The sequence below is a fragment of the Berghia stephanieae genome, chromosome 1 (genome assembly GCF_034508935.2).
Source record: "Berghia stephanieae isolate SIO BIC M18660-M18661 chromosome 1, UCSD_Bste_1.3, whole genome shotgun sequence".
Lineage (NCBI taxonomy): Eukaryota > Metazoa > Mollusca > Gastropoda > Nudibranchia > Aeolidiidae > Berghia > Berghia stephanieae.
Genome location: NC_088360.1, coordinates 14346545 through 14358459, shown reverse-complemented (window position 1 = coordinate 14358459; position 11915 = coordinate 14346545). Strand labels below are relative to the sequence as shown.

The 11915-nt window shown below is 36.9% G+C and overlaps 2 protein-coding genes across 2 annotated transcripts in view; both read right to left on the bottom strand.

The window, feature by feature from the left end:
- Positions 1 to 100, bottom strand: part of LOC144968129 (uncharacterized) — an 8413-nt gene extending 8313 nt beyond the window's left edge. The window contains exon 1 of the mRNA XM_078906566.1: positions 23 to 100. The gene's annotated coding sequence lies outside the window, so the exon portion shown is untranslated. The remainder of the gene's footprint in view (positions 1 to 22) is intronic.
- Positions 101 to 8762: 8662 nt separating this feature from the next.
- On the bottom strand, positions 8763 to 9218 carry LOC144967508 (uncharacterized). Its single transcript, XM_078905282.1, has one exon. The coding sequence runs from the start codon at positions 9216 to 9218 to the stop codon at positions 8763 to 8765; it is 456 nt and encodes a 151-aa protein (XP_078761408.1).
- Between the last annotated feature and the right edge of the window lie 2697 nt (positions 9219 to 11915).

The window sequence follows — 11915 nt, the reverse complement described above, 5'->3', positions numbered from 1 at the left end:
ATGGCTAACTGGAAATAATTACACAGTGCAGTATTTTGTTCTATTTCAGAATCGTGTTTGTTTTTCTCAGTCCATTCACCATTCCAAACCTGCAACTGCGCGAGCACTTCATCAATGTCTTTTTTTCCATTAAGAATAAAAGAGTTCTTGGCTCTTGGTCGAGTGCTTAGCAACGCTTGATGCCACTACTCAGCACTGAGATAGAATAATAGTTTTACCATTCCCTTTGTGTACGAACTTACCATTGCGGAAAATAACAGGATTCACTTTCATTTTCAAAGAAGCCATACTAATATAACGGAATCAGTTTTTAAAAAAATCAAAATGAAAAGGGTAACCGCGAGGAGCACAAATTGCAGATGATCTGAGAACACGGATACGGCTTTCAAAATGGACGGACATATTATTACCCCCCCCCCCTCAAAAAAAATAAAAAAGAAAAGAAAGAAAGAAAAATGAAGTAAACAGGAATATTTTATATCCCATGAGATATTTCATTTCATCGCTGTTAATCGTGTTTTGCATGACAAATAATTAGCTCATTTTTATTACATTATACCCTATACATTGCTGTTTATGGGCTTGATTTAACATTGTTGTAATCAACGTTTACTTATTTGCAGGTCTGATAATCCAAATGGCCTATTGTTGTAATGGAAATACTCTCAAATCAACTAAAAGTGTTATCCATTACAACAATGTTAACCCAAGCCCCTAATAGTCTTCAAAAGTCGTGACGTCATCCCGCGCAGCAACGCATGGTAACGAACCGGCTGGCTCTAAACAATCGAGAAAAATGGCGACACTAACTTTATTTCCATCTCCGCCCTTATGAAATACTTCTCCAATGAGCATAAAAGTGTCTCGCGAGGTGAAAATCATCATCAGTCAGGTCATGTTTTGACTTTCACTTACTCAGATGGCATGATGTTCGGCAAAGTTCAAGCCAGCACGAAGAATAAAGAGTATTCTGTGAAGGTAAGTCATTTCGTCTTCTGACTCTCACTCTCAAAATCGCACATCCCCGTAAAACTACTGTTGGACAATAATCAGTTTACTTTGAGTTTAAGTTGATTTAGTATATCCAATGGAAAGATTTTACTGTTTACGTTCGATTTTAGTTAGAGAGAGAGAGAGAGAGAGAGAGAGAGAGAGAGAGAGAGAGAGAGAGAGAGAGAGAGAGAGAGAGTCATTGAATCATTGTGTTTTTATCTTATGGACCACGGACTTTGAGTCTTTGACTTTGAAGTCTTGCTTCGCTAATTTTCGTTTCTATTGACTTCTACATACTATTTAGTATCGTATTGTAACCTTTATTATAATACTCATATGAGCATCACAATCACCAATCACGCTAGACATTTTATTATACTTCATGTGGTAGGCATAGGGGCAGCGTGGATCAGCGGTACGGTCTTTGCTTCGTACCCGAAAGGTACCGAGTTCGTTCACCCGCCGCTGCGCTGTGTGGCCTTGAGCAAGTCACCTCGCCCTAGCTCAATTTGCGGCGCTGCACCGCGGTTATTCCAGTCTTCCCTGGGAATAGACCCTAGAGACAAATTTCCTCTATGGGATGAATAAAGGGAATTTTATTTATTTATTTAGACCAGTGTTAGTCACGGTAAACTAAACTTCCTATTGGGTTAAGGTATAATGTAAGGAAGTGGTTATTCAGTATCAGATACTGAATAGTGCTTTGCCACTATTCAGTATCCATAAGGAACTCTTTTATTATAGAGAGAGTGAAAAGTGCGACAATCTCAGTTGAATGTAAATAAACTGCTGACCTACTACCAGATTGAACTCGTGCAGTCGCTAACTGACAGCCCGATTCAAAGTTGTAGAAATATTTTGATCGTTATTTTTAAATTTCTGCTATTGTGCAATTAACATAGTTCAAAATATCAAAAGAAGAGTGGCATTCAAATACATTTTTTAATGTCTAAATAGACATGATTAAATGTCACTAAAAGTTCAGTGACACCATGGCTTGGTGGATAAGCTGTTTGACCCTGAACTTAAGGTTCGAGAGTTCAAATCCCGGCCGGGTTAACTTTTATTTTTCCCCAATATTTTTGTTTTAATCATTTTATTTGCTTGTAATATATTTTAATGTTTATATTATACTATTATTATTATTATTATTATTATTATTATTATTATTATTATTATTATTATTATTATTATTATTATTATTATTATTATTATTATTATTTCTACTTACTATTATTATTGTTGTTGTTGTAATCGTCATCATCATCATTATTATGATTATGATTTTTAAATCAAGTAGTAGGAGTTATTTAATCAGTTATCGATTTATTACGAATATCTTTTATGTGTTATAATCTCGTTGTTGTTTTTCATTGATGTGCTCTTCTATTGTTCATTACTTTTTAAAATCTTGCTTTTTTCTGTTTGTCACAATTGTTGTTGTTGTTGTTCTTGTTGTTGTTTTTGTTTGTTTGTTTGTTTTGTCATCCAAGACAATCCCGATTCATTATAAATATGTGGCCAGACTTTCTGCCATTTTTAATTTAATGAAGTACTTCCGTGAATTAATTGCAGTATTATATTAAAATTTACGTGATAATATAATAATAATATAATAATAATAATAATAATAATAATAATAATAATAATAATAATAATAATAATAATAATAATAATAATAATATAATAATTAATAATATAATAATAATAATAATAATAATAATAATAATAATAATAATAATAATAATAATAATAATAATAATAATAGACGTCTAATAATAATAATAATAATAATAATAATAATAATAATAATAATAATAATAATAATAATAATAATAATAATAATAATAATAATAATAATAATAATAATAATAATTTAAACAGATACTGAATATTAGACTACAATTGACATCTATTTACTGAATACACGTGGTATTTTTAGGGGTGTTTCTTTTTTTACGAAACCTGAAACCTGCCGAAACACGCCGAAACCTGACAAAGTTAGGGGAAGCAGGCAGCAGTGGGGAGTGAACCTGGGACTCAGGGAAGTGTACACCATTGGGGAGTGAACCTGGGACTGGGTTTCGTAACAAAAAAGCAATTACTTTTTTACGAAACCCAACAATATCCAACAAAGTTATGGAAAGAAAGTAGGCAACAGTGGGGGAGTGAACCTGAGACTCAGGGAAGTGTACACTATTGGGGAGTAAACCTAAGTCTATGGATGTTCGGTGGATTTTGGCGGGTTTCGTAAAAAAGTAATTGCTTCATTCTCGTCTGGTACCCAACTCCCATAGTCCCAGGTTCATTTCCACTGATATCCTCTTCTCACAGTCCCAGGTTCCCTCTCAACCAGTGTGCGCTTCCCTGAGTCCCGGTTCATTGCCCAATGGTGCCCACTTCCCACAACTTTTGATAATTTCGGTAGGTTTCGAAATAAAAGTACATTCTGAGCTCACTGTCCACTGGTATCAGCCTCTCGCAGTCCCAGGTTCAATCCTCATCTGTGTCCAAATCCCAGATTCACTCCCCACTGCTGCCTGCTTCCCATAACGTTGTCGGGTTTTGGCGGGTTTCGTAAAACAGTAATTCCCCCTCCACCTTGGTATTGTCTTTTTACAATATCCAGAGTCCCAGGTTCACTCCCCACTGGTGTTCACTTCCCCGAATCTCAGGTTCACTCCCCACTGTTGCCTACTACCCATAACTTTCTTGGATATTGCAAGGTTTCGTCGGATTTTGTAAAAAAGTAAATGATTTTATATGAAACTAGCTGAAGCTCGCCGAAAACCATAGTCTCAGGTTCACTCCCCACTGGTGTACACTTCACTGAGTCCCAGGTTCACTCCCCACGCGTTGCCTACTTTCCACTTCTTTGCCGCATATTGTCGGGTTTCGTACAAAAGTAATCCCCCCCCCCCAATTTGTTATTGCTTTTTTATTAAACCCAGAGTCCCAGGTTCACTCCCCACTGGTGTACACTTCCTTGAATCTCAGGTTCACCCCCTCCTCCCCCCCTCAGCCTCTACACACACACACACACACGCTGCTGCCTACATCCCATAACTTTGTCGGATATTGCCAGGTGTCGTCCGGTTTTTTATTACGAAACCCGCTGAAACCCAGTCCCAGGTTCACTCCCCACTGTTGTACACTTCTCTGAGTCCGAGATTCACTCCCACAGCTGCCCTCTTCCCATAACTTTGTCGGGTTTCGGAAAAAAAACACCGTATTATAGTGCAAAACCACTATTCAGTGTCAGATACTGAATAGTGCAAAACCACTATTCAGTATCAGATACTGAATAGTGCAAAACCACTATTCAGTATCAGATACTGAATAGAGCAGTAAAGTTAGGTGCCCCAAACGTAAACAATAACAAGTTGCTAGTGATTTCCGTTAGGGACCGGAATAATTTACGCACAATATAGGTCTCCCAATTTTGTAGTTTGAGTTGTAGGCAATCCACTTTCAGTATTGAAAATATGTTTACATAAAATCTAACAGTTGAAGAAATAATAATATAAGGCTAAATTATTCTGAAAATCAGGCTCCGAATAATTCTCGTTTTGTTCACACCAGCGCAATAATTTGCTCTGGTCTAAAAATAGATAGACTGTAACTTTTGATAAATTTTAGAAAATTTTACCTTTTGTTCCATAAAATATCCATATCTAGACATTATTTGATGCATGATCGAGTATTTATGAATATGTGTTTCTTTTGCCACCTAACAGCCACATTTTAAAGGTTATTTTTTTCTATTATTTACATTGGAACGTGAGCTGTCAAGACAGGAACATGTGGTTTGCCACGTGCTTCTCGACCTTTGTTTACGTTTGGGGCACCTAACTTTACTGCTCTATAGTGCAAAACCACTATTCAGTATCAGATACTGAATAGTGCAAAACCACTATTCAGTATCAGATACTGAATAGTGCTAGCCATAATGTAAATGTTGCTGCTTGAAACTCGAAGAGATCAATTACATTGTGAAATTGAATGTGAACTTCAATTTAATATACGAAAACAGATAAAATGGACGTTTCGGATTTCCCCTTTATCAACAAAGCAAGATGAATGAAAGAACCACTTAATTTTTTTTTTAATTGAGCTTTTATATAGCGTAATATCCACTAAATGGGCTCAAAGTGCTTTACAAGGGGTCCCTGGCCAACAGCAACATTTAACATGTAAGACGGGACATGATGCCTGTTAGGCGATATTACAATTTTTTCGGACAGAGACAACGCTGTTAATGGCCAGGTACTCATTTGACACCTGAGTACGGTGAGAGATTGTGAGTAAAGAGCCTTCTCCAAGGACTCAACTATGCGCCGAGCGAGGCCCAAACCCAGGACCTTCTGATCTAAAAGCGAGTGTCATACCACAAGACCACAACAGACGTTTTATTAGTTTGTTTGTTTTTTGCCTATTGAGCATGGTCGCAGCTCTAAATTTGAATCTTTTATTCTTTTACTTCCACAGATCTATCTTGATGATGCCTTGGGTTGATTCAGTCCAAAACTAATTTGTCATATTTTATTTAACAATGTTACTGACATTGAAAATACATTGATACAACAATGCCATAATTTGTCATGTTTATCATGTAAAATCATGTATGGGTGACCTACAAAACCATTATTTTGAATGGTGATTTGATGATGATGAACAAAATATGTGTGTTGTACAAAATAAATGGCAAAGCTAACAAAATGCAGTCTCCTTAATAAGAGGAGACTGGAGATTGACAAGTGCTGCAACTAATTGAAAAATAATATCAGATGTTTCTCTTAACATGGTTGGAATATATGAGAGGATGTTAACATTTTTCAGTCTTCCATTAGCCCTCTCAACATGAATTCTACATGAAGCAATTTCTTTTGTTAATAAGATCTCATTTTCAGGAAATTTATTATGTAAAAAGGGAGGGAAATTTACAGTTACTCCTTGAGGTAAAATATCTTGAATCAGGAAACCTTTATCTGCTAAAATTAAATCTCCAGGGCTTAAAATTAAAAGTTTTAGTAATCCACAATTTTGTACAATGACCTTATCCGAGACAGACCCTGGATAAAGTTTAGAAACAAAATTTATCACACCATTTGGACTCACACCAACAAGAGCTTTACCAGAATTCATGGACCTATAAGAAGAATAAGTTAACCGTTGTTTATCCATTTCTTTAGGAATAGCAATTTGGTCATCTGTACAATCAATGATCATTCTGCAATTTAGAAATCTTAAAAATGATGATGGAGCTGATAATTTATTTTTATGTCTAGAAGGGCATGTAACCTTCATAACATTTTCAAAGAGAAGCTTATGCCTTATGTAAAACATGAATAAAAGTTTGTATAATATTTGTTATAGTACTTTCACTAACGCTAAACAATTGTGAAATATGAAGGTTAGTGTAGTTCTGTCTAAGTTTCATAAGTGTAATGAAAATTTTGTCTTTTAATACAACTGTCTCTTCCTGAACTTCCCATCCACTATAATACATAATGTTACACGAAAACACTCAACTTATTGAACAATAATATTAAATATTTTAAAAGAATGTACACCTGTCTCCATTCGAAGAACTTTTTCTGTAAGGCTTGAAACAGTGTAAGTGCATTGAATCTAAGTTGGTTTTTTTTAAGCTAGCTATTCCTTTATGTTTGTCTGTAATTTCTTGTTCTTGAATTAAATTTATTGTTCTATTTAAAATATCCTCACTTGTTCTACAATCTGTTTTTTTAAAGATGGAATCCTGTGATGATGGTGACGAGAGTTGAGATGATGATGAGGGAGAAGATAATGATGATGAGGATGATGATGATGAGGAAAATAATGATGATGAGGAATCTGGTTTTTTTAAAGGTGGGACTTTGTGATGATGATGAAGAGAGTTGAGCTGATGATGAAGAACACACTCTTGATGATGATGTTGGATCTTTTGTCCTTTCTCCTGAAAAGAAAAGATTAAAAAAAAAACAATAATTCTGTTGGGCATATTGATATTATTTAATTTGATAAGTACTTTGTTTTAGACTATCTTGTTTGACACCAGCTCAATGCATGATAAATCAAAGGTGTGCAAGAGACTAGGTTACTGGTGGGTCTCTCGCCTGTCTTTTATGAAATCGCACACAGCAAAATGTCGCCCTTCCTCATTACTTCTTTTGGTGGTTTTGACGAGGTATATAAAAATATGAATTCTTAAATTTACACATTTAAAGTTGATCTTGGGGTTGAGTGGGGCAAGACTGGCGTTTTCTATTTATTTCAGTCAGTACTGTACTGGCCAGTGCGGTGATGAAAACGTTGGAGTGTCAACAATCGGGCATTGGTAAAGGAGAGAGGTCCCTGCCGCCATCTTGCTTTGTTCACACAGAGTTGCCACCTCGGCTGTCGGGGAGGGGAGGCATGGCAGAGAATCAGAGAAACTTTCCAAAAAAGAGGAAAGTGTGAGAGAGAGAGAGAGAGAGAGAGAGAGAGAGAGAGAGAGAGAGAGAGAGAGAGAGAGGAGAGATATCTGCGTGAGGGGGGGGGGGAGAGGTTCCGTTATTTTATTTATTTATTTTCATTTTGCCATAAAGGTATCGAGTTTAAAGCAAGATTTTAACAAATATTTTCTTTTCTTTCTTCTGTTTTTCTCCTTTAAAAAAATTATCACATATCAGTAGAACTGAACTCTCATTCAGTTTATAGTTTATCTATCAGCCTCAGCATCAAAACGTGTAGATTGAGATATCATTTTTGCTTCAACTTCAATAAAAACCTAGTTTGGAATGTATTTTTATTTATAATTCCGTGCAATTGTACACTTTAATCATAAAATATAGGTCTACGTAAGCTAGAACTTGACCTAGATCTAGACTACGAACCCTATCAAATATTCGACGAGGCGTGCGTGCTTACCTGACTAAAGTGATCCACTTTTTCCTCAATTTTTTGTCTGCCTCTCCATTTGGAAATCTGTAAAACTTGCAGGAGTGACTCTCTGACTGGTGCAGACAATCTGGTACAAAACACTGGACCATATTTAAGATAAAAATTGTTTTTTGAGCGATTGTCCAATTATTCCTTTCCCGGACCAAGCACGGATTTTTTTGTTTAGAGCCAGCCGGTTCGTTGCTAGGCGGACGTGACGTCAGACTGTGGAATCCTATTCCGTTCGGTTATCAAATCTGCTAATATGGGCACATTGTACCCACCCCTTACCTCTAAACCTATTGAAGAACATTTGTCGATCCACGTTTTATTGACAATGCTTTTATTTTAGAAAGACAACAAAGAACCTAAACAAAATTATCAATAGTTCAACCCCCCCCCTCCCAACCCATCCTCTCTCTCTCTCTCTCTCTCTCTCTCTCTCTCTCTCTCTCTCTCTCTCTCTCTCTCTCTCTCTCTCTCTCTCTCTCTCTCTCTCTTCTTTCCTTCTGTCTTTCTTTCTCTCAAGCTCTATTTGGAGTTTGTGTGAATATGACTTATGCCTCTTGGCTCCGGGCGAAACATATGACCCCAACAGCACTCTTTCGTCTTTTCTGTCCTTGGCACATAACTTTGCCTCACTCCAGGTAAGATTGGAGATGCACGAATCTTGGCGAAGGCTTCTCCTCAAAGTTTGATTTGGACGACCCTATTTTCTCTAGCCCTGTGGGTTCCATTCGAGGACCTGTCTAGTTATAGGTATTACAGGGCTCTTTCCGCAGGATATGGCCAACCCATCGCCACTTTCTGCGCCTGACCTGGACATCCATTTGATCTTGGTTTGTTCATGTCCAAAGATCAGCATTTGGCACTTTGTCAAACCATTTCAACTTGAGGATTTGTCGAAGACAGCGATTGACATAAGTTTGTATCTTGGCTGATGTGGTCAAGGTTGTCCGCCAAGCCTCTGACCCATAGAGCAGGACTGCTTTAACATTAGTGTTAAATAGAATAAGCTTGGTGTTTGTAGATATGCTGGAAGCTTTCCACATTGGTCTCAATATTCCAAAGGCCTGATGCGTTTTCTCGATTCCAGCAATGATGTCATCATCAGTTCCACCCGACTTAATGACTTTACTGCCAAGGTATATAAATTCCCCGACATCTTTTATTGCTATACCAGTGATATTGATTTGTGATTCTTGTTTGGCAGTTATGCGCAGTAGTTTTGTCTTCCCTTCACTAATCTTGAGATCAACTCTCTGAGCTGTTTCTTCCAGGGTCGTGACTTTGTTCTGCATGTCATGTAGGCGGTGTGTGTGTGTGTGTGTGTGTGTGTGTGTGTGTGTTAGAGACAGAGAGAGAGAGAGGGAGAGAGAGAGAGAGAGAGGGTAGGGAGGAAGAGAGAGTGTGTGTGTATGAGAGAGAGATAGATAGAAGTGGGGGGGGGGGGGATTGTGTGAGTATACAAATATGAAATTTATTCATCCTTTCTTTAGAATACTCACAGGCAGACGTAGACACACACACACACACACACACACACACACACACACAAGCATACATACAATCGTCAAACGATCACGGTCAGTATCACCGTTATCAATACATGCAAAGTCAATACATTTGAATTCATAATTGGATACACATTTATGGTGTATCTATGTTTGTGCATTCTAAAAGACAGACAATTGTGTCCAAGGAAAAGAAGAAAAAAATGTATAAAAACGAACGCACAATACCATGGTCATCTTATTATGAAGGGTTACATTCGTATGTTAGCAGGATGAGTTGCAAGTGACAAAAATGACGCAATGATATTTGCTTGTTCGAAGAGTTTTAACATAAATGTATCGTTATATCATTATATCCATCGCTAATAAGTTCAAACGCTCCATAAAATAGATAAGCTCCGTGAAATCCTCTAGACGTCTAACACAGTTTGTATTTCTTTATTAAAGAAAAAAATATACACAAAGCGGTATTGTAACGGGATAAAATGACCAGAAATGTGAAATTGTGTTGTTGTTTGTTTTGTTTTATTTTCAATTAATTTTTATATAAACTATATTCATTAACTTAACACTCACCTCAGGTTCTTCAGTAAGGTACAATGTAATAGATCTTTAGCATTTAAATCAGGCGAATATAATATACTTTGAGTTTGTGGCCTACATGTGTGCTGTTGAATATCAATGTGTCACGGGCAAATAAGAAACAATGTGGAGAGAAAAATAAAGTGGGTAAATGTGACTCATATAATAGGGGACAATACAAAACAAACAACGTTTCGGCCCCATTGCCTTCATCAGGCGACAAACGGCATGACACAAAAGTATATATGGTTGCAAAAAATCACATTTTGTCAAATGCGGAAACAAAGTATGGAGAGGGTGCTGGGTGTGGATGCAGGAGGTGGCTCAAGAGAAGGGAGAATGCGATATATATATATATATATATATATATATATATATATATATATATATATATATATATATATATATATATATATATATATATACATATATATATATATATATATATATATATATATATATATATATATCGCATTCTCCCTTCTCTCTCTCTCTCTCTCTCTATATATATATATATATATATATATATATATATATATATATATATATATATATATATACTAGTAAGAAGCCCGCAATTTCGCGGGGAAAGTACTATTTGCATTCGATATTGTACCCACCATCTTTTAATGAGGGCAGATTGGTAAACAACGTTGTCTGTGTGACTTGGTACATCCTCTGTTGATTTTTCTGTGTGGCCCAACATTAAGTGTAAGCCTTATATAGCCTCTGACCCGTGACACAGCAACATACAGTGTGAAAACAGGTTGTGGTAAGAAAATCAACTGCTACAATAAACCTGAAGTCGCAGACGTGAGCAGAGTTGAAAGACGATCCTGGGATCGAGAACTTACCTTACATTACAGTACTCTGGTGATCATGTTTGGTGGCGTTTTTATGCACCTCCACTGGAGGTGTACAAAAACGCACCGTTTTTATGCACCTCCGTTGGCGGTGCTGGTTGATTAATGAAAATGTTGCTGCTTGAAGCTCGAAGGAAAAAATAACGATACGTGTTGAATTGTAAGCCTCAATTTAATAGACGAAGACATACTGCGGTCGTTTCTGATTTCCCCTTTCATTAATCAACCAGCACCGCCAACAGAGGCGCATAAAATGGTGCGTTTCTGTACACCTCCAACGGAGGTGCATAAAAACGCCACCAAACATGATCACCAGAGTACTGTAATGTAAGGTAAGTTCTCGATCCCAGGATCGTCTTTCAACTCTGCTCACATCTGCTACTTCAGGTTTATTTTAGCAGTTGATTTTCTTACCACAACATGTTTTCACACACGGACAACTGTATGTTGCTGTGTCACGGGTCAGAGGCTATATAAGGCTTACTCTTAATGTTGGGCCACACAGAAAAGTCACCAGAGAATGTACCAAGTTACACAGACAACGTTGTTTACCAAACTGCCCTCATTAAAAGATGGTGGGTACAATATCGAATGCAAATAGTACTTTCCCCGCGAAATTGCGGGCTTCTTACTAGTATATATATATATAGGGAGAAAGAGAGAGAGAGAGAGTCAGAGAGAGAGAGAGAGAGAGTAAAGATTAATTAACATTTCCCGCAGATTGATGCGACAGAGAAGGGATTGGGGATATGAGAAGGATAGAGTAATGTGGAAATTAATTTAATTCATAAAAGTAAGTGGAGCAGGCACTTATGTTGATAATAACAAAAGTTAATTGAGTCACGCTCTCCCAGGCCAGGCGGAGTTATCATACCAGCAAGGTCGCGGGTTCGAGCCCCATTCGCCGCCGCGAAATTTTTATTCTCTATTGTCTTCTGACACTTTCCTACTCACTTCATTTCTTGTGTAATTTAATACACTTCTTGCGCTCCATAGATAGAATGGAGTATGTACACCAGAGCTCTCTGGGCACTAAAGA

Excerpts from the sequence above, each read along its gene's own strand:
- LOC144967508 (XM_078905282.1), bottom strand. The coding sequence starts at position 9,218 with ATGCAGAACAAAGTCACGACCCTGGAAGAAACAGCTCAGAGAGTTGAT.